Source organism: Scomber scombrus, chromosome 20 (genome assembly GCF_963691925.1).
Source record: "Scomber scombrus chromosome 20, fScoSco1.1, whole genome shotgun sequence".
NCBI lineage: Eukaryota > Metazoa > Chordata > Actinopteri > Scombriformes > Scombridae > Scomber > Scomber scombrus.
The window spans coordinates 13,360,890-13,385,044 of NC_084989.1; the positions used below are offsets into that span (position 1 = coordinate 13,360,890).

General features: G+C 40.6%; 1 protein-coding gene across 1 annotated transcript in view; it reads right to left on the bottom strand.

Annotated features, from left to right (window-relative positions):
• Positions 1–24,155, bottom strand: part of c20h8orf34 (chromosome 20 C8orf34 homolog) — a 51,966-nt gene that overhangs the window by 15,490 nt on the left and 12,321 nt on the right. The window contains exons 4-8 of the mRNA XM_062441525.1: positions 22,796–22,915; positions 22,535–22,563; positions 21,436–21,599; positions 16,224–16,390; positions 2,259–2,394 (exon numbers count right to left, since the gene is read on the bottom strand). Of these exons, the coding sequence (XP_062297509.1) occupies positions 2,259–2,394; positions 16,224–16,390; positions 21,436–21,599; positions 22,535–22,563; positions 22,796–22,915 (616 nt within the window). The remainder of the gene's footprint in view (positions 1–2,258; positions 2,395–16,223; positions 16,391–21,435; positions 21,600–22,534; positions 22,564–22,795; positions 22,916–24,155) is intronic.

Consider the following 24,155-nt stretch of genomic DNA (forward strand, 5'->3'; position numbering starts at 1 on the left):
ACAGACAGAGACACGGCCACAACATACAGGCCGCATGGCACTTTACACTTCAACCAACCAGTAGAGAGCCAAAGGAAGCAGTGTGTTTCCTGACCTGCCACTGCTGGTTAGGAGCCACACAGGCTGACTGGACTGTGTGGTGGTGTGGACAATGTCTGGACAGAAAGGAAGAAAAAGTAAGGAAGGAAAAGTGATTGAGGAAGGTGTCTAACAAGGCGGGGAAGAAAATCTGTTTGGGGTCAGCCAGTTCAAAAAGAAAAGTGATACTGCCATTCAGTGTTTAATCATAATACATTAATGATTGTGGTGCCAAAATTGCACAAACAGTATTTTCTTTAATATAATCCTTTCTGTTTAACTATATTTGTCTGCTGTTACTGTGTCATTGTAGTCAAATTAATTAAAATCTTGCCTCCCTTGGAACCCCGTGAACATCACAGGTGGATTTTCAACACAATTGATTCAAAAGTGCTGCTGAAAATTAATAAATGCTTGCTGGGGAGGAACAGATCTAACACCTTCACACTATGGGTGCGAAAGTAAGCGTCACTCCTTGGCTCTGGGTGGTATACGGCACAGCCAAATGGCTTAGTCTCATTTGACCACTTAGGCAACTAGAGGGAGTGACTACAGCGTACTTGCTCGATCAAAAGTGTAATATACAGAATGCTGGACCTCACTGATCCATAAGAGCTCACATGCAGGAAAAAAGGAGCTGAATTCAGATGTGTTTGCCTGAGGGGTGACGGGTATGTGAGGAATGCTTGTCCAACTTGGGGCAGTGTTCACAGATTTATGGAGGGCCAAGCAACCCTATTGTGAGAGTTATATGATATTAAAAAATATCCAGCGTCACACTAAACTAGCTAATATCCAAGTTCAAAACATCATGTTACAAAGACAGACAGAGAAAACCTGAGTACAAGGTCACACATCTGTACAGTAGTGCTGTCTGCAGGTGTGAAACACAAGCACATTAACTGTGTCACATCTGTTAGTCTTCTGAGTAGTCAGTTTAAAGGTTGGCCCCATGTTGGGCCAGGTTTGAAAGGTGTTTCTGGGAATGTCGTCAAGGCAGAGTGTTAATGCACACAGCATAAAGTCTGTGTCAGGGTTCCCCCTCTCCAAACTGCTTTGTGACCTCTGCCTCTGCTGTCTTCTGTTCACAGGAGTCCTCTGTGTGCATGCGTGCGAGGGCATGCATGCACATGTTTTATGTGTGGATTCATGAATATCTCTGTGTGGGCATGCACGAACTTCTGCAACCCCTGATTTCAGAATTCCGTGTCTCTAGAATAGCACAAAAGGCATACCGTGCGTGCAACACTTTTCCAGCTTACTAATCTGTTTATGGCCCTTGCACTCACCAAAAATGACTATGAACGACCACGACTCCTTTGCCAATAAAACTTGGGAAGGATTTGGTGGTCAGATTAAAGAGGACGGAGCAAGAATTTGGCCTGAACCAGAAGAAGAGAGAGTGAGACAGAGAAGGAGAACAGATGTCTGATATTTAAAGTCATGAAAAAAAACTCAGGACCTCGCCAAAAATGACTCCAGATACAGATGCAGCTTTACTCAGCAACTGATCCAACCGGGAGACTCAGCGATAAGCCAAAGGTATAAACTTTTAGCTTAAAGACATGCAGTGGATAAACTGCCAACAAAATATACACTGATTCAATTCTTTCTCCTGCAGGACCTTTGAGAACATCCAGCAGCGTGTGCACGCATCCAAACTGATAAGCAGCATGAATGAAAGACGAGTAGGAAACAAACAAATTCCATACCCCAAACAGAGGAGGCCATACAGGCAGATATGTGCCTGGCGTCTCATCGAACAGATACCCGCTTATCTTTGACTGGCATCAAGTAAGAGTCCTGCCTACACCTGCCTGCGGTATCACACCCAACTCAGAAATCTGAGCGCTGTACAGATTCTGCGGATCAGGGGGAACAGGAAATGTGTCAGAAGAAAAAAAACAGTGATAACCAGAGAAAGGGTGATAATGGAGACGATTATCAGTACCGTGTCTGATTTGTGAAAACAAGCAACACCGGAATGCACTTTAGATATGATATTATTTTCTGTGCTGAATTTTGAGATGAGCTACCTCTGATACAGACACAGAGAGAGTGGGTAGGGGGTGTGGACGTTGGAAAACAAGAAGGGGTCATACATTAGGGCTAGCACGAGTTGGATAGGGGGAAAGCACACAAAGAAGGTGATTAAAGCCTGTGCAGGTGGTAACATTTACCTGGCACACCTAGAGCAGATGTTGAGCGTAACTTTGGCCTGAGGTTCAGGCTGATAGGAGCTGCGTCCCTGGCTGAACTTACTGCCGGATGGAGCCAGACCCATCACACCCTCCATCCGCAGGTCATCCAGGTCCTCTGAGGGGGGAGGAAGCAAAAGAGACACAAGGAGAGACAGAGGGTGGGGAAGGAAACCAAAGAATAGGGGTGAGAAAACAAGGGAGAGAAAGTCATTAATCATACTTTGGTCTCTCCCTTGTCAATATGATGCACTGATGACAGTCTCCTTAAAGCCAAAGGAGAAAGCAAGCACATCACAGTAAATAAACATTCTCAGCCCCGTCCTACTGCTGGGCTCACTCACACGCACTGCAAACAAAAAAACAACATACAGATGTAGAAGTTTTAAACATACATACAACTCTTTATTGTAAACAATGTCGAAGACCTGATGACAGCACTGCATCATGGTAGCACACAAACAGGAAGGGTACAAGCCGAGGGCGAAGGGGACAAAGAACAATGAAGTCGGCTAGGAAAAATGAGTGGTAAGAGGGAGATGGAGAGTTGGAAAGTTGGGTTTTGTCTGATCTCTCCCTGTGTCCTCAAGAGCAAAAATTCTCTGAGCACACACACAGAGACCCTCTTCTCTCTGACTCTTTAAGGAAGTCCATATGTATGAGACACGCCAGTATTGTTCATCCTAACCTCTTGCTCTGTCTGTTTTTCTCTGCCACACTATCAGCCACATGTCAACATATGCTTACACAAACAGGTGTAGAGGTAACAATATAAAGAGATTTTTTCCCATGTCTTTTCATTTTCTTTTTCTTCTGTTCATGTTAAATAAACTTTCTTTTTATCTGTCTTCCCTGAAAATATCTGCTTTATCTCAAAATGCAGCTGTTCTCTGCTTTGAGAGAAAAATACACTCCATATGGGAAAGTTTGAAGTTTGGCTGTCATTCAAGACTAAACAGGATCATCAGCTATCATATCATGGTACAGAATTATCAGCAGCGAGACACAGCGCTCGATGTATGTCTCTTTAATAGATGCATTACTAGTACGATAGGGGAGAAATAAAGCATAAATCACTGCAATAACAAGATTTACGAAAGAACAGCACTGAAGTAGAATAATATGCACTCAATGTTTTCTGCTGTGAAGCAGAAAGTTGAAACGGTTTGTTAAATATAACCGAGGATCAAAGCGGAGAGTCTGAATCAGCCAGACCATGTTGGTTTTGAATGCATCCTCGAGAGATAAAACATATTGCAGTACTTTCCGTGTTATGAAAATGAATAGTGAGTGGGTGTCTGGACTCTAACTTTTTTAAGTGTGCTGGTCAAGCTTTTTAAACACATGTTGAATCACACAAAACATTTTGACCGGTCACCATAACAATACTTGTCCCACTATTCCCATCACACCAAAAGAATTTAGGAGTTGTGCCAACGAGGAGGCTGGTGGTGGTGGTGGGGGTCATATGGTATGTTCTCTCTAGCTCTTGTACATACAGTACTATACGTGCCTGTCTGCATGTGTGTGTCTAGACATCTGAAACCAACATTGATACTTTTCACTTTGAGATCAGATTACCTGGCCCCTAGTTTGGGGAGGAAAAAAATGGGCCTCACACCTTGAAAAAGGAGATGAATGCATGACTAATCACCTGGATTAGATTGGATGACACTTGCTCATGAAAACGCGCTCCCATCATCCATCAGCGTGGCGCACAGCCAGAAAATCTCACCTGCCTCCTGTCTCCTTTGGGTGTCGGGAAATCATTCTGATGAGACACCCAAACGCAGTGGTTCAATCTAATCCACTAACATATGAATCTAACCAAACCAAACCAAACCAAACCAAAACACATGCAAAAACAGCAAAAAAAATGGATGCATTGCATTCAGTTTTTTTCCTTTAATTCTTTCAAAAACACCTTTATAAAAAATGAAAAATGTTTTAAAAAATCTTCCTCCCTTTTAAATGAAAACTTTATTTTCAATAATTCTAAGTGCCTATAAAACGGTTTTCAACCAATACACTCACTCATAAAATCTGAAAGTTACAACACACTGAAAGTTTTCTATAATTTGATCACTAACATTGTCACTCACACTGTGTCCACGCTGTCTGAGAACGAGTTAATGTTTTGAGAGGGACAGATAGATTCCAGTAATACCCTTAAGCAAGGCAATATTAAATATCCTATTCATCACTGTATGGGTTGGAGGGGGTGGGGACAGAGGGAGCGCCACCATTAACTGGTCTTGGGAACTGCTCGAGTTTAGACCTTCACCTTTTCCCCTTTTCTCTTCGTCCATTCCCACTTCTTCCCTTTCTAACCATTTCCCCCCTTTTTTGGCGATTGACTAATGTGACATGCCAGATTTGCTTTGGGTCACAGCCTGCGATACAAATCATTACATGACACTTGGAAGCATTCACTTGTGAGGCTGCAGCTTTCATGAAATACGAAAAGAAAAACAGCGACCGGCTCTGACCCTGAAAAAGAACATGGCCTTAGTGTACACAGCTGCTTGTCACCTCAACTCCCGCTTTGTCTTTTAGATTTGTTTCCTTCTGCTCAAGATAAAATGACACAAAGACAGAGAAAAAGACCTCAGTGTCTGAAGGAAAAGAAAGCTAAACTCAGAAGCTCAAAGGTTGCTGAGGTAAACAAAGGCTTTTGTCCAGAGTGAACATCCTATACAGGAAACAGATTACGCTGTGCCTGAATGAAATGCAACAGAAGTTGTAACACAGCAGTCAGAGCATTTCTTACAAAAGCACGTTTTTTCCGCACTTGCAACACTCTGGTGGATTCCTGCTGAGGCTCATTTAGGCTAGATGAGAGAGGAGCTGAGAGCTGAGCTGTTGCTGAGAGAAAAAGAAATGTTCCAACTGCTATAAAAGTGCATCTAAACACTATCTTTAAGTCCCCAACTTTCCTGTGGCTGCTCAGTGGACTTACATTTTGGCGCTGGGTAGCTCCCAGGTGTGAAAGTATAAAATTGTAGGACTCTGAAACAAGACAGCTGGGAAGAAAGACAACTTTGCTTAGATAAATGTGGGGGATCAAAGGGCTGAAATGGCTTTTTTTTTTTTTAAAGCTCAAACCCCTCTTGACTTGGCAGACATGGGTTCTAAGAGTTTGCATAGCCCGTCATATATACAACAGCAGTCTTAATCTTAGTCATATTAGCCCTCCACAACACTGAATCAAACTCTACCGGGGAGGGAGAGGTAACATATTTCAGTGTTGACACCAGTCTTTCTCTGACGAAGGCCTGTGTATACTATGAAGTGCGAAAGTGATGAATCTGTGCGTCAGGGGTTGGGGTTTGGGTGTTAGCATTGTAAATGACTGCTTGTACATGCACACCACTATTCTAACACATATGCTTACACTGTGGCCTGATGACTAGATGTCTGAATATGACCACAGAAATAGTTTCTTATTTGTCAAGAAAACAAGTTTTCTGGTCTCAAACAAATGGAAACAACAATTGTGAAGTGAAAATGGGTGTATGAACAGCTTATCTTCAGTATGGTTGGAATTACTGAGTATGGATTCATTGGTTTGCAGGTAAAACCAGCAACCAACCAAAATTTTTAGATGGTTAAGTTTCTGTTCATACAATGGTTGTTTCATATATCAGTGTAATGTAATGCAATGTAACCTAGACATCTAAAAATACCTTTGACATTTTGAATTTGCCTGTGGCTTAGACGCCATATGTAAACTGCAACATCCCCAGTTTGACTCTGGTTGGGGACACTTGTTGATTCTTTCTATCTCTATTATTTCCTGTCATTTACTTGCTAGTGCTATCTAATGAAAGACATTAAATACCCCCCAAAATAATTGTTTTGCTTTTTCTTTGACTTTGCAAAACAAATTTAGACCACACTAACCAAATTTCCCAAATTTGTACCATCATAGAAAATTAAGTGAATATACAGTACATTTGAGAGAAGCTGTTTGCATTTGGTTTTAAAATGTCTTTTGGTGATCCGCACACAAGTGGACAGCCAAGACACATCGCTGTTCACACCTATGTCTGTCATGTGTCTCCAAGTTGTCCAGCTGCCTAATTGTTTTTCGTTACTGCCAACGTCACTTCCACGAGAAGATCCAATGGCCATGCACAATTATTTGTCCATCGCCAGACAAACGCCACATTTGTTTTGCACAGGCTAGCTAAGAAAACAAAAATGTTTCAAGAAATAATATACATGTTGAAATACCGCAAGTTCTCATACACACTGGAGAGAGGGAAGGGGTATTCAGTTGGTTGCAATTTTCCACCTCAACCACTAGATGCCACTAAATCCTATACACTGGTCCTTTAAAACCAAGTATGAACAGACTCTTAGTGTTCTTTTCTTTTCCGTGTCTACTTAGTCAAACATGTATGAATGAGTGCATACTCTCCGTGTTCACAATGGAGCCCAGCATGCCTCCCACACAATACCACCATAATAAGTTTACAGTGTGTCTCCCCTGAGACCAGTTTACCCTGAGACCATGACAGTCCTCTGTCTAGACACAACAAACGTCTGTCCACACTCGCCCGTTTGTCAGCCCGTCACATTTCCACTCCCTGGTCACCAGGGCAGCCATGCGTGCTCCCACTGTCTAACGATGAGACATGGCAGATAAATAAAAATGGGTCTGCACTGGGGGTGGGGAAACGGAAACTATTCGAGCGATGCAATCCCAACAAAAGGCCTGAGCGATGAGGAATTCCGTGCCGCAATCACTCACTCACAGCAAAGCCAGAAAGGAGCAGAACAGAGCACGCAGATAAAGTGTTTGTGTGCCGCTCTCTCCAAGTTTCCATGTAATTTAATGTTGTTTAGATAGCGACCGACTGACTGGCTCTGTGCTGCTCTTCACGGGACTAAAAACAGAGCTCAAGTCATAATTAGCACAGTCGCTTCACAAATAACTTAATATACACCTTCTTGGATGATGCGTTGACAGATGTATGAGGTGGAATCATTTAACGCACTACCCCACACATGGAGAAGGGAGACACGTATACACACACTTCATCATCTCCCGCATCAAATCCAAGGCATTTCATCAAGTGCCGTGAGTTGCTGTGTCTCATCTTAGTGAAATAATCGAATTTCCATTCTTTCATGAGCAGTGATGACGTCTCACCACATAACACTGGGCTCTAATTAATGGCCTGTAAGTTTCAGACACCCCTGCTCCTCGCAATGTAGTCAAAAGCTGCACTCACTCACACATGGAGACCCACATGTGTGAGCAGCATACTCAGACGTATAGATAAAAAGGCATTCGGCACATATTCAACCCAACACTTACAGTGACACTTGCAGACCTCACACTTGTGTTGCCCTCACACATACAACCAGCATTTGTGTTTCATTAACCCTCAAGCACAAAGCCGCCACTCAGCGGTTAGTCGTCACACAGACGTCTTTGATGTGACTTGCGGCAGAGACGCATTTGTTTGGCTTTGTAATAAAAACAATATTCCATCTTACATTTCATAATTATGTCTCGGCTTTCAATGGCACCCCTTCCCACCCTCCTGGCCTAAAAATATGCCTGTTAGGCTCCAAGTCTCCACATCTCTGAGTGCAGCAGTAAAAACCCTGATCGGAATCAGATGGGGACGCACATGAGCAGGGTAACATCACAGCTCCGAGGCCTGTGGAAAGTCTTATCGTAGTCCTTGATGCAAACCTCTTTTTAACTCGCTTTCTAACCGCAAATTTATAGAGATCAGGTCGTGTAGACACCGCAGGGCTTGAGGTATTGATGCATTACGATGCCAGCTGTTGTGCTTGGATAAAGTGAGTTGAGTGGTCTTGTATTTTTTGGAAATTTTAAAATGAATTTCAAATTGCTGCTTAACTTGTATTTGAATAATACTTTCATCTTCAGGAAAGTATTTTTTTGTGATGCACTGCGCAGTAAATGTATAACAGCTGTCTGCCAGGATCAAGGCTGCCATCTACAGTTCAAAACACAATGTTAATCACAGATACAAGAATGAAGTAATCCATCAAGCTGAAATGTGCCCATAAAAGACAAGTCTAGAGAGAGGTTGTTGATGAACAGGTATTAAAAAAAACAAAGATAAGTTATGATGGGATAATGCGTTCACTCCTTGAGTTCAAATGTCTTTATTCTCTGTTGGGAATTACTGTTTTCTTCATTATTTGTGAGAATAACATAGATACAACAGCACACACATCACTTTTGAGTATAAGTGCAGCTCTCACACACACCAACCACTGATTACCCACCAATTACATCATGATGCTATCAACTCTATAACTCACTTGTCTACATGTGCTTTAAATCTTAATCTTGCAGCAGACAGCAGAGAACAGTGACCTACCTTGTTTTTAAAAAACTTTTTTATAAGAACTGTTTGGGGGGTCACAAGTCTACTTGGTTTTATGCTTTAGTGACCTAACCAATGGTGACACAATACATCTATTCATCCAAGTCCTTTATCTGTATCCAGGTAACGCTATCCACAGATGTGTCATGCTTGTGTGTCTATCTACCATCTTGCATCTTCCATGCTGCTATCTGGCTACAGTAGCCACAATACCGCATCATTGTGTCCATTCAGCCCCCTTCCATTCAGATCAGTTCATCTAAGACGATTACGCACACTGGAGATACATAATCTAGCTGGTATTAGGCCATGCTCTGTGTAATAACTACTGCTTGATTTATGGTATGATCACAGCAGTCTACTTGCCTATTGGTAATTGCTTCCAGTAATACCACAGCAATTTGCTTCTCGATTAACATATCCATCTGCACCGTGGAGACTTTTACAGGCGTCAAATTGGGCGCAGTTAGACTTTTACTGGGGACATTCTTTTCACCATCAGGACGGCGAAACCTTCAGAGGTGAACCCAACCCTTTTAAGCTTGCACTTCAAGTGAAAGATTTAGTGCCAAAGCAGCTAACACCACTGACATGTATGTTCTCATATACCACCTCCTCCTCTTCTCTCAGTGCACCACAATGACACTGCTGTGTTGCTGTTGGTTTACATTGTTTCCAGGGCAACTGTTGTGTCTTTGGATGTTTGGGCAATGGAAGAAGGGGGCAATGGTGGTGATGGGAGTGTGTGTACCCTGTGGTGTGTTGTTGCTGCTGCTGCTGCTGCTGCTGGCGTCAGGGAGTGCGTGCCTTGTCTGCTAACATGAGTGATCTGAATGTTGGCCTACGGTAGAGGACAAAGAGACAGCTCTTAGCCATGTTGGCACTGCAATCAGTCCATTGAGACACATGCATACAACAGGTTACATCATATCAAAAGTGTTGACATAAGTTCATTTACTCAAGAACAGAACTTGAGTACTTCCATTTTATACTACAATTCATCTACTTCAATACATTTTAGAGTAAAATATTTCACTTTCTACTACACTAAAATCATTTGACAGCTAGAGTTACTTTAAAAATATTAAAGAACGATGATGAGCTCATACAGCATGTTGCATTATAGATTCAATTACCTAGCATTTTATTAAAGTTAAAATGATCTTAAGCTTTATCAACTACAATATTAAAATGCTGCTCACACATACTGTACCCATAATGTATCAATGAAGATTTTTTGATAATACTTTAAACTTAGCTAAATTAATCAATACACAGCAATTAACTCCACTATAACCAACATAAAAGGGCTTAGATTAACACATCATTACTAATAGTACAGTGTGTACTCTCTCGTGTCTTAGTACTTAAGAACTTAGGTACTTAAGTGTTTCTATCAAGTATTTCTACCTTTACTTAAGTAAATATATGGCAGGAATTCTTAATATTCACAACAGTTACTTGTCATTCCTATCTGCCATGAAGGTAATGATAACAGCAGCATCACTCATTCACCACAGCAAGTCATTTAGTGGGACTAAGTAAATGCTTAGGCTTCCACCAGTTGAAAGGCTAAAACCTTGATCACCCTCGGAGGTGAGGGGATCTACAGTATATTGTGGTAGCAGATGACTTCTTAACACAGCAGTTATTTTACTTAAATGTTAGCATGATTAAAAAAAAGGAAAGAATGTAAAAAAAAAAAAAAAAAGTTTGGCTTGCTTTCCCTCGCCCACTCTGTTTTACTAAAAAGGAAACATAAAAACTATGGTATCATACTGCTTGGATCGCTTGATCAAGGAAGATATGCCATCCTCAAACAAAAGAGCCACACACAGGCAATGTAATTCATCCATCAAGAACTGCTTTATCCTGCATGTATCAAAGATCAGACACAGCTTTATCATGCCCTCATCCTGTAACCATCAAATCTTCACTGTCACTGTGAATCAGCTAGAATGGAGTAAAGCTGCTCTAATGGCCTCCTCTCCAGTTTCAGGAATCATGGGAGAGTGACTAGACATACCAAAAGGGTGCACGGAGGGGAGTGCTGTTACCCTCTGCTACAATGAAAATGTGCGTGTATGTAAATGTCAAATGGGATGTGATACAGCCCCCACTAAAAGGTTACTTTTAGTTGATAGTACTTTCCAAATGTAGGGATGCACCCTCTACTATGAAAGCTTAGCACTCATATTATAATTTGACTGCCATCACACCATATTAAACCTTAGAAAATATGTTTTTCAGTGTATGTCAATCACATTTATTGTAAACACATTTTCACAAAAGCTGATTTCGAGAACTCAGCGTCCGTGAAATGGAATACTTCCACCAAGGATGACGTGAACTGTGATTTTACAGTGTGGAACGTGCCAACTTGTTTCATTTACTTACCATAAAATAACACTGCAAGGCCAAAAACAGGGTGTCTCTCCCCACACACTGAACTCCGCTTGTTTCTCATTTCAGATTAGTATAAAATTGTGGTCTCACCACCCGGCGAAAGCTAGAATCTCACCATTTTCCATGGTTTTACAAGAACATGTGAGTCATATTCATTTTCAGTATGGTTTTGATTGTGGTAAATATTAAGCGCAGAACTAATGAAAACAACTGGGAAAACACAGTACCATCCCAGAGAGCAGCTACAGAATCAATCAGACTTAACCTCTAAGCTGATTTTATTTTCTTTTTGGGAAATTCTGAACAAAACAAGCCCACCTTTAGCCATGTCTTTGGTTTGGCTAGCAGTGCAGTAAACAGTTCCAAAAGGTTCTCATTATTTTCTCATAAGCTCCTTATCCAGGTGCTGGAAAAAGACATCCACTTTGGAAAACCCTCTGCTCAATATGGAAATGGGAATTAGCTGCTAACTTTCTTTCGATCTGCTAAGAATGCTTTTATTACGCATCTTATTCTCTCACAGAAGTTGTTGTTGTGAGCCAGAGGGGCAATCTACTGCTCCTTTCCTGCCTCCCAGTGGATATTTTGCAGCATGTTTAGTGTTCACTGTAGCCCTGAACTCTCATCTGCTCTCCCTTTCTTGTCTTCCAGAAGACTTGACATGCAAACACGACTGATCACATCCCCACTGTGGGAAGTGTTCATTGCTCACAGATACAATTGCTCTTATTTGAGCAGTGTGGATTGACAGCAAGAATGAGCACAACAAAGAGGCTCCCAACCCATTAACAGGTGTGCTGAACGAAGCTGCACTCAACTGACAATAAGACATGGAGAAACTACTGATGTACATATGAAGTTGACATGTGTTCCGCTGGGACTTTGTCTTAGATCAGCATTTCATAGTACATGATTTTAATATGTATGTTTGTGAAGAGAGACGTTCAAAATTTGATATATGTGTAAGTATATGAAAGTGAATGAACATATGTTTAGAGTAGCTGGGCTCAAAGGGTGTTTGATGGTAATTTATGGGTGGGTGCAAACTTGCATTTGGACCAAAGCACAATTTTAATGGTCTGACTGATAAATTGTACAATCACTGTAAGGTATTAAAGGCTAGGCATACTTTTCTGCCAACTTGTCTGAAGTAAAAACATATTGAGCACTTTTTTCAAGTACTTTTTGACCAAGCTGAACGCTTGTGAACTAACTCCAACCACAGCAACTGTAACACCACTTTTACACCACTAGAGGTCATCCTAAGCAAATGCTTAAATATGCCTCTAACAATCTCTGTTACTGTAGCAGTTGCATGACTGCATGTTAGGCTGTAAGAGCTTCTTACATGTAGCAATGCACTATATAGCAGTTGATCATCTTGTTGATGCACATTTAGTTTTGTAAACCAGAATTAAGAGAAATGAATGCTTGGAAATGGAGTAGTGAATTGACACTGTTACATTTTTGTGAAAATTTGAATAATCTTACCCGTAGTAACTACTGTAGCTACTGTACACAACACACATACACAACCCATTTGACAGAAAGCACCCATCCCATAGTAGAGTCCTTGAGCGAGACCTTGAATCCCTACCGACTCTGCTGAGCAGCTGACCATATGTTTTAACCTTTATGTGGATAGCAGCAAGGAAAAATATAAATATCTCATTCAGGAATCAATAGACTATCACAAGATCACCATCTCTGCCACGGATCATCAGTTATCTTTGGCACACATTTGGTCATAGCTACAAAATGTGTGCCAAGACCCTATTTCTAAATAAGGCTCAGAGATCCTCCTGAGGGTCGTTCATTTCTCCAGGTCCACCAGGCTGCCACATGCTGCATGTTAGCATCACTTTAATCAAGTCTTCAGCAGTGGGGCGGGCCGATGGTAGTGACAGTCAACACGGTAGCAGTGGTCCCTGTGGAGAACACCGTGACTAGGCCTTGACAGAGAATCAGCAATGACCTCACTACATTAATTCCTTTGAATTACTGCCCTGGACCGTATTGTAAAAGTCACTGGAGGAATACGTCTGGGTTTAAGAGCTATGATCAAGGAGGGCCATCGCAGACCATCAACATCCTACTTTACGGTGGTATCTATCACCACATACTGCTGTCCCAGGTCACAGCTGTGTTGGGCTGATAAAAAGGTAAACTATGTGTTCACACCTTATTTTTACAAGATTTCTTCCAGTTAGAAGAGAGAAAAAAAATGTCAAATTCAACTTGCCTATATCATAATGTAGAACAGTTAAATGTAATTAAGATCTACATCTACAGTAGGGATAAAATAAAATAAGATGAGATTTAGATTTTGAAACAGATTGTGAATCCAGGACATCTTAAATTACTTTAAAAGGGTATTTGTTCTTAAACAACTAGCAAATGAAATTATTTGTTGGTCAACTATGAAAGTAATCACAGTTTTTGACAGAATATTGTTGAAATGCATCACATTTGGTTTTGGAAACTTTTCATTATCTAACATTTCGATATTTTATAGTCTAAACATTATTAAATGATATGGGTTGCTTTGAGAAGAACAAGCATTTCTTGCATGTCCTGTCTGTGTAACCTGTAGGAGACCCTGCCACGTGTCAATAAGGAAATGTGACCCTTTGGAGAACCTTGACAAAAAGATCCTGCTAACAAGCAGAAGTGTCTCAGTACTGTGACAATAGAGCAGAGAGCACAGACGTAGATATATTGTGTGTCACTGCAAAGCAGTACCTGTGAGGAGACTGGAGATACTGAAGCAATATAATTGATGGTCCACGTTATAGACATAGAGAAGCAAAAAGAGTAGGTTGTGGGTTATTGTTCCTCAAAGAAATACTGTATGTCTGACATTTGTTAGCTAACCAAGAAGAAAGTGAAGGAAAACCTGAACTATGGACAATACAAAAGATGACTTTTCACTTTATTCACTAGAGCTTTTACCAAGGCAGATTCTGTTGGCTTACAATGTTTTACAATGAAGTTCATAAGTGATTCTTTCACTCGACAATCTGTGTTGTAAACCTCTGTGAAAGGTCCAGTACATGGATAAGCTACTTTACTCAATAGAATCACTTCTGCAGGTAAAGATAATTATTCAGCAGGGAGCAAGACAGAAAAAGAAGGGGAGTGCTTTACCACACAAAACTGTTCAGGTAACAAATTCATTTTAGAGTGAGCCATTACATCCTCTGTCTGCAGTGTGGCTGACAAGCTCTCAGACACTGCGCTGAATAAAGCCAAAACAACAGTTCACATCAGATTTGTTTACCGTGTGTCGCCTGCTCATCCCTCTCAAGTTAGCAAATTATGGCATGGCGGACATGAAGGAATGTGAAAGCACACAAACTTTGCACTCAGACACACAAAGAGTAAATCAAAGGAGCTACTTTGTGATTTTTCAGTTGTCAGAGTGAATACCTCGGCTTACTGGCTGAGAACATCTGGCCAGAATATCTAAACAGGAAGCATAGTTTCCTTTAACAGCTACTACTAAAGTACTCCTCAGTAGACACATAAACTCACATTGCTGATCTAGCCACTACAGGTTGAATTTAGGTGTGACAGTATATAAACTACAGTGTCTTTTTTTTTTTTAGCTATGTACTCTATCTATTTAAGGAAAAAAGTGCTTTCCCACTTTTACCAGCATGCTTTTCCACAAGAAGGTATCTTAACACAGAGCAGTTGAGTGCATTCAGCCAAAGAAAGTACTTTCAATCATAATGGCACTGTATGAGAACCATTTGTTTTTCCAGTTAAGAAGCCTCCAGCTAAGAATACCTCTTCTATGATGAACTTTTGCCACTTCAAATGTTAAAAGTTGGTGCTGTACTGATGTGTGATGGGTTCACAATAACACTGTTTCTTGCTGTAATCATTTATCCTGTTCATACTGGTCATTAAGAGATCTCTTCATAACGCACTTTCAATGTGCGGTACTTCAGTGCAAACATGTATTTAAAGGCTTATTGGAGCTAATTATGAAGCGTCAGATGTCCAAATTAGTCAAATCAAGTGTATATCTTTCAAAGTTCTAGTCATTTTAGTGCCAAATTCCCTCCTTGGGCACTTAAATATTGTTTTAAAATAGACTTGAACAACTGTGAACCTATCTTTAAAGGACCAGTGTGTAATATTTAGTGGCATCTAGTGGAATGGACTGCACAGAAATGGAATATAATATTCATAAGTATATTCTAATTAGTGCGTAATCCCATGAAAATAAGAATCATTGTTATTGTTATCTTAGAATAAGCTCTTTATATCTACATATGGAGTGAATCCTCTTCCACTGAGGCTGCCATATTGCATCGCCATGTTTCTACAGTAGCCCAGAACGGACAAACCAAACACTGACTCTAGAGACTGCGTTTCATGTTTTATGGGACTGAGTTTCTCCTACTTGCTTGGAAGTGGAGGGGAAAGAGGAGGGGTTGGGGTTGCAATATGTAACATCACTGCTAGGTACCAATAAATATTGCCCATTAGTATTTAACGCTGTCGATTAAAAAGAATCCCATAAAATTTCAAATTCAGCTGTAAATATTAGTATAGTTGATCAGTTATCCATTTGGTGCAACACAATGGAAATAATAACATGTTTAGTACATCAGACAGACATACAGGTTGTATACTGTGTAACGTTAATGTCATTATAGTTCATGATCATTAAAAAGAAAGTAAATTCTGCTCAAAAAAGATTTTGTCATGGAAACTTGGGGAAGATGCTGAAAACACTAATGAGCTCTCCATAGAGAATGACTCATTATTAAACATGAAATGTTAAAGCTCTGATTTTTTTCTCTAGTCATCATGTAAGTGAGACATTAGTCAGCTTTCATGGCTAAGGCAAGGTAATGACACCAAGCTGTTCCCGGTGGGTGTGAGCTGCTTAGTAAACAGGTGTCTGTCTCACACAGCAACCGGGCATCTGTTGATACACACAGTAAGGCGTCGAACACCTGCTTTTCAGACTGACTCGCAAGCAGCTCAGTTTAATGATCAATGGCATCTTATGTTTAACAGAAGTCAAATGAATAATGTGTGTGTTGCACTGTGTGCTGCAGTGAATCAACATGAAAAGGTTTGCTGTGCGACTGCATTATGTATATACATGTAGGTCGGTGGTGTGTGCAGAGGCTTGTGACATTACCCAGAAGCTCCATGGCATCGTCCTCGTCCTCCATCTCTTCCTCTGCGACAGAGGGGGCAGGGCTGTGGACTGAATCAAAGGAGTCCTGGGACAACATGGCAGCCAGGAGCTTTTTGTGATGCTGCTGCTGCTCCTTTAGCCCTTTGCTCTTTGTTTCCATCTTCAGGCTGAAGAAGAAATGCAGAAGAAGAGTTATATATTAATTGTGAACCTCAAAGATATTTCCAGTCTCATGCAAACTTGGATCACCTGCATCACTTCCATAAAGTATTCAAGTAGTAGCACATTCTAATGGTGACACCCACATTGAGTTTTGCACTGATTATGGTTTTATAACTATCTATTCTACTAACTTATTATTGTAGATCACCGCTTTGATTGATTTTATGATGTCTTGATATATTGCTGCTTGTCTTTAACTTTGTCTTGTAAGGGTTATTTATTATTTCCCATAAATAAAATGCATTAAAATTATTTATTTTGGGCTTTTTTTGCCTTTATTAGACAGTATATGGCATAAATGCCGACAGGAAAAAGGGAGAGAGAGGGAGGGGAATGACCTGCAGCAAAGGTCCCTTGTTGGAATTGATTGTTATTATTGTTACTATTATTGTTATTATTATCATTATTAAAATTATTATTATTATTATTATTATTACTACTACTAATAATAATAATAATAAGTATGCTCCAAGCCAGGACCATGCACACATATTTTGGAGGGCAGGTGTTCAAACTATAAAAAATAAAGAGCACTGATAACTGAATACTGCTGCTGCAATATGAACCTACACACACACACACACACACACACACACACACACACACACACACACACACACACACACACACACACACACACACACACACACACACACAGTGAGCAAAGGGACCAGCTGAAGCAACTTCGGTCAATCTTACAATCAGTGGGGGATTAACAAACTGTCAAACAAATCCTGTAGTTCTTAAGAATAAAGTCGACCTTAACTAGATATAAATCTATTCTTTTACATTCAGGTTGACCAGAGTCCTATTCAGTCCAATAAATTCAGACTTTCATTGTCCTGCTTCAGTTGGACCAGAGAGGAAACTGCAGACAGAGACAAGTGAAAAGAGGAGGAAGAGGGAGTCATACCACCTTAAAAATGGTTGGCAGTGTGATTTAACTGCAGGGTGTGAAGGGAGTGTGTGCTGGGGGGTTATAGTAGAGCCTGCAGCTAATTGCTCCAGTGACATCCTAAAGCCCCCCCCCCCCCCCAGAAAAAAACAACAACCTTGGAACCTGAATAGTGCTGCTAATAGAAGAGCTGCTGACACAGGCGGAGAGGAGAGGAGAGGAGAGGAGAAAGGAGAGATATTAACCGCATAATGCATAATTATTTGTTTCAGTTGCCTGACAAAGGAACTAACTAGCTTGCCAGAGTTCACTCATTTTCATTGACAACTTTATTTTACATCAGACTAGCTTGCTTGTTATTGAGCCTAATGGTGGGCTATCACCTACTGTAAATTAGGCTGTCTGTATTGAGATGTTTTAATAATAGTTTACTTTTGCAACAGTGACAATGCCGATTCTTACAGGAAAACACTATCATTACCTGGCTGTCATTGGTGAAGGCAGGTCAGGGAGACGTGGATCACGCTGCCCTGCAGGGCGCACAATTTGCATCTGTAAACTGTGGTGGCTTTGACGAGGGAAGTTGACAGAGGAGCAGGGGCTCGTGATGATTAGAACTCAAATGCAGTTTTTGGACATTACAGCACGCTTTTAATTGAGAACTGATGCCACTGGTGAAATTCAATGACTAAAATATAAAATTAGAAAAACAAAAAAAAATGTCTTGTAGTAAGCTGCAAAAACAGCACACTTTACAATAAATGTGTTCCTATTGTAATTACATCCTCTCATCCTTATCTGTCAGGCTTGCATCTACTGTAAGTAGGCTCAGGCTTTCCAAAATGTACCATTAGTGTGCAGATTTGTGATTACATTTAAAGTGTATTTAACCACTGGCTGCATTTGGAAGCCATTCCATGGTTATGTTAGGGACAAAATACCTTACAATTATGTTGAGTGACATGCAGGTGCAGTACACCTTGCTGTAAATGGTTATCAGAGAGAAGATAAGAAGGGATAATTGCTCCAAAACGAGCAACAGAGTAATAGTTGTACCACTAACCACAAAACCATTAGCTGCAGTATTTAGAGGACGTGGGGTTCAAAAAAGGGTCTGCACCATGCACATTTTAAAAGTATACTATGGGATATGAGGTAACCTCTGTAGTTTTTAGTCAGCAAGGAAAAAAATATTCAAATCCAAAGTAAACATGGCTGGGATGGATGGCAAGGAGGATGAGAGATTAGTTACTGTTTTAATCTTTTTTATCATTTAAATAAAGCAAACAAGCAAGATGATGCAATTTTTAGTCAAAATCATAATATTTAGACAAATCTAAATCACTTCATATTGCTAAAATACATAGTGTAATAATGAATGACAATACGGCTATTTTACAAAAAATGTGTTCTATTAACACTTTGAGCTTTGTCTTCATATTTATTTTATCGTGAATGCTTATGCTAACATTTACAACATGTGGCCATTTTTAAACATAAGCCGCTCTTTACTGCAGGATGAAGCTACGCAAATACACCATTGTTCTGCAAAATCCAGCTCTATCTACATGTTAGCATTTGTGTCACTGCTTACTGCAGCACTCAAAGCACCATATAGCTTAACAGGCTGTCCCCCAGGCTGTTTTTAATTAAGAACAATGCACAAATTGGGGGGAAAAAATCAGATGCCCCCAAATTATTCATTTTATTCAGATGAAATTGCATCATCTTCATATAATCCTGGAACATTGTTATCCACTGAAAAATTACCAAATAATGTCTCCAATCTCCTATACAGTTAAAGATACAGATACAATTATGAAGACTGACTTCTGCATTACCTCTATATTAGATTAAATGTATTCCCATATCCCTACAGTCCCTGGCTGAGGGTGTGGATTAGAGGGGCAGAAGAGTATTAATTTGATGGTAATCTCAGTTTAATGACTTCTATTTACAGAGAATGGGAAAGGGTCATAAGATGACGGATATTTCTTCATACCCTCTGTATGCTCATTTTATATTAATTAGTTAAACATGTCCCTGAGGTTGCACAGAAGCAACTGGAAAGTAAAGTTTCACACAGTGAGGAAAATATTTTGTGTTAGTAAGTTTTATTACTTTTATGTGTTGCACCATATTATAGCTGATAGGCTCATATCTCCAATGGATATTTTTGGCTCACTATGACTGCTGGCAGCTATAGCAATGTCAGCAGTTTTTTTTCATTGGGACCAACCTCAGGTGGCACAAACCTTCATTAAAGATAATAAATTTGACCACAACATAAAAGCAGGTGCAGGGCAACACAGCTGGTTTTTCCCTACCTTGTTTATTACGAATTTTTCTTGTTTGTACGTGCAGTAAGTGTTCTGTATCTGTTGGTGTTAAGAGAAAGAATGTGAAGATAAAACATGAAGGTGACAAGAGAGAGAAGTACAGTTTATGGCACTGACAGCCACTGGATGAGTAGGTCTGCTTCCACTGGACAGACACTGTCAAAATACGCCATTTCTTTGAAACTACTACAGTTGTGTCTGATTTCCTATGTGCCCCTTGCACTCATCCATCTAGACTCTGCAGCCAATCATACAGAGAGCCTGCACCACTTGTCATTTCTCCTTATGGTCCTCTGTGACAGCTGGGGTGGAACGAGGGACAGGAGCACATGATTGACAATGAAAACAAGTTAACTTACCAAAGTTAGAGGAGAGAGATGGACTGGTGTGACAAATAAGGTCACATATGTGAGACAAAATGTGAAGACATTGGTCTGAATGTGTATGCATGCCACAGTGGCTGGCCTATTAAGAGTCTGATGGGATTTGAAGAGAGGCAATCACTGGTCTTTGCCAGTTTGCTCAGGAGCAAACTCAAGAGTCATTTTGATCTCACACAAATTATAAAGCTAACCAGATCCTACTTCTGACTATATCTGAAGTTCACTATGATACCTGATTATTCACACCTTCAAAGTGACAAATGTTTTTTCTGATCTCGCTATGTTTGACTTCGTGGCTTAGCCAGAAAACAGCTAAGAGGATATTAAAATTGATCTCAATCCCCACACAGTCTGAAGTGGGAGCAAGTTCTCAGTAAATGCAATTAAGAGTTGATATAAATGACCTATCAGATGAGCCAAGTACTCCCCCAGTTAATGAGAGAAGAAGCTGTGATTATTTTTGGGATGCTGCATCATTCCAAACACACAGCTGCACAAGTGTCTTACACTCCTCGTAGGTAGACACAAAACATCCTTACACGGATGCACACAAACAACACGCACACACAGACACGCCAAACGGAGCTCATCAGTGAGCCCACACATATCGCTATCTCCCAGCTCAGACTCCTAACTAAGTGATTTCTCCACATAATCCGCCCATACAGTAACCTAATGAGATTAACAGTGTGTGCATGTCATCTCAAGCCTGTGCATGATTTATAGTTTTATATCCGATCCTGCTCAAATTAGTCACATCAGGAGCTACCGTGCATTTGACACTCACAAAGTCTCACTAGTTTCATACACACACACACACACACACACACACACACGCGCACACACACACACACACACACACACACACACACACACACACCAAAAGTAACATCTGGCTGGTAAGTCAAAGAGGTACCACGCTATTTAGACCCTCAATAGTTTTGCAACATTTTTAAAAAAGTGAAATTGTTTAATGGTTCAACGTAAGACTAATATATATATAAGACGTTATATTGTCAAAGACAGGCCATTCTTAAAATAACAAGCACAAAATTCCTTTGGCCTTGAGCGAACAGAAATTAGGTTAGCTTTAATTCAAAATTGGGTTGAAGCAGAATCATGACAAGCATGTTTGATCACGCCTTTGAAATGGGATTATCAAACCCATTCAGATGAGCATTCCTCAGGCAGCAGGAGCCACAGCTGAGAAGTCTCCTCATGTTTAAAGAGCTAACAATAACTTTGTGAAGTTTCTTAAAACAGTTTTTAACTTTTGAAATGAATTTTTCAGCTTTTTTTAATGATTCACACATACAAATTCACACATGCGTTCACATACATGACTGCACACATATATGATGTTAATCACTAACCTCCCTGCAGGACTGCTGTCTCCACTCCAACAAACTTCAGTTTTGGCCCGGGGGACAGGAGGGTGCAGCATCTCAGCAGCCAGCGGGTCCGCATCCTCCTCCTCACGACCAACCCACTCCCCCACCACCCGAGGGCGCAACACTGAGTTATAGCCTCCTAAGTTCTAAAAATACGAAACAGAAAGAATAAGAGGCAAAAGAACAAACAGAAAAGGATAGAAAGAAAGTCAAAAATTCAGATGTAAATGAAAAAGGAGGCAGGAGAAAGCAGGTGAAGGTGCGGCAATAAAGTTTACCTTAACACTATGTACTTTCAAATATAAGAAAAACACTCCTGCATGAAGTTATAACTAAGACTGTGTTTTTCACAGAAACAACTGTGCCTGTAGAGTATTGATCAAGATTTGAAAAGTAGCACAGCACTGCCTGATGTCTGCTCCCAAAGCTAGACAGAACACATTACCACCCCTGTTCAATACAAAAGGCAAAGACATGTTTGCTTGCTTGTCTTTGACCAAATCCAGGGTAGTATCAAATTCTATTGTGTCTGCATGATCAGAGTAAGTTTAGTATTCATTCCCTGTCCCGTCCTGCAGAAAAGAAGGAAAATCTCTGGGCTTGGACCCAAGGATGTTGGACAAGTACTGCTGCTCTGAGCAAAAAGTGAAGTTCTTGTCAAAACATATGCTGTGTATCTCATCCAGACCCATCATTTCCAAATCACGATGTGCATCTCCAGCCTGGGCAGCTAGTGCACTATTGTGATGAGAGAGAATTGGGGCCAGGCGAGGACAAAGGCAGAGCTCAGACAAAGCTGTGTGTGTAAGATGCACACTGAAGCGGCAAGGGAGAGGGAGATGGGGGACATGCTTACTGAAGTATTTCACTTTCGCATATCACTCCCATGAGATAGCAGTTCATCATCAGACAAAGAGCTGTGCAGCTCTGTCAACTGAGTGAAATGTATGAAACATGGCTTTAACTTGATGTAGCACGAGCGAGACTGCAAAGTGATGAATGCCAGAACTCTATTTCCACATAACTGTATTTTCAGTGTATATATGAGTTTAATAAAGATTCCAGTCTGGTTAATATCTACCTGGTCAAGCTCATCAGAAATGGCAATGCCTGCAGAGAGAAGGAAAATGGATTAAAGCGCAGAGAAGCATCTAATACAATTCAAAATCCCAGTTTAGACTTCTTCTCAGCTTAGTGGTGAGCTTGTAAGATTAGCTGCTTGATCCGGTTTCCTCCCCAGATTTACAAAGACATTCACAGAAAGGCCTACGTGTTAGTTCTGTATGTTAGGATGTATTAAGTGTGGTGTAAGCATGCACAATGCTGTTTTGCAGTCACTCACTGCGGGACAGGCTCTCCAGGGCCTTGCCCAGCTTCTTGCTCTCCTGCAAAATGTGATTGAGCTCATCAAAGTCCCGGCTCTCCCTCCAGTCCCAGGAAGGATACTCGACAGACCGCGGCACTGGACATCACAGACATGAATGCAAACATACAATTTATGCCAGATCTGCAGAAAGCGGCACAGATAAACTTTGGTGAATCTTCTGCAAACAGGAATAAATCCAAAAAGCTGAAAAAACAACAATACTGTGATTTGATCTGTAAACGGCTTAACTTGATTCCCTATTTGTCCAAACAGGACTTGTGAATTACTGCAAAACAGAGTGGAATGGAAAACACTGGCAGAAAAGTCAACGTGTCTCTTCCAGGAGCACAGACTGGCTGGAGGCCAGAGGACAATGTCTGTCAGTCTCTTTGATTAACATTCAAAACAACTCAAACAGGAGCAGGAAATGACCCACATACTGTAATGACATCCTGCCTTCGTCCTCCAGCAGCGTCCTTCGGCTTCTATATGATGGTTAATTTATAAACGGTTGGATTCAGACATTATTTATAAAGGGAAAGAGCGATTTCCTTTTCCAGGGAAAGGATTACTTGTAGTTCATCCATTATCTAACATTCTTACGCTCTAACACAGCTGCATTTGAATTAACAGTAAAAACCAGTGGGTTATGAAGAGATGTCAAACAAATGTACAGGTTGCCATTTCAACTACTGGCCACTGCTGATTGCCGAACAGACACAACCAGAATCTGATGGAGAGGATTTGAAAATACATTTTGTGGATGTTTAAATGAAACATGTGATAACAGCATCACACCTTGCCTTTCCCACGCACACACGCTCACACATGAATAAATAAACTCCATAGTGAATATTTGACACCACTGCTGCTACAATCTGCCATCCTCTACCCTTGTTTACCCTAACTAAACTGCTTGGCATTGTAACAATCATAACCACAGAGAAAATGTATCTGCCAAAAACAGACTAGAGAGAAAAAACAAAACAAAAATTCATTACTTCCGGCAAAGAGTGCCTTTCTGTCCTCTGTCTGCTTTGCTCTGTATGTTGTGCTGCTACTGCAGCTGCAGCAAAGGGCTGTGTTGTATCTTAATAGCCTAGATTAAGGGTTAAAGATTCAATTCCCACTGAGGCTGCCCATTAAAGCATCAGTCAAGAAGCATGTGAGGCCAAAGCACATTAACCCTTTGCCAAACTGTACAAAGAACATTACAAAGCCTTCATGTAACAATGTGTATTAGTGAAAGCTTTGTATATTTATGACAGATGTTGTGATGTTCTTGCTACAATGTGCAATAACAACAAGAGGCAGATCTTTTGATTTCAATTTTTCA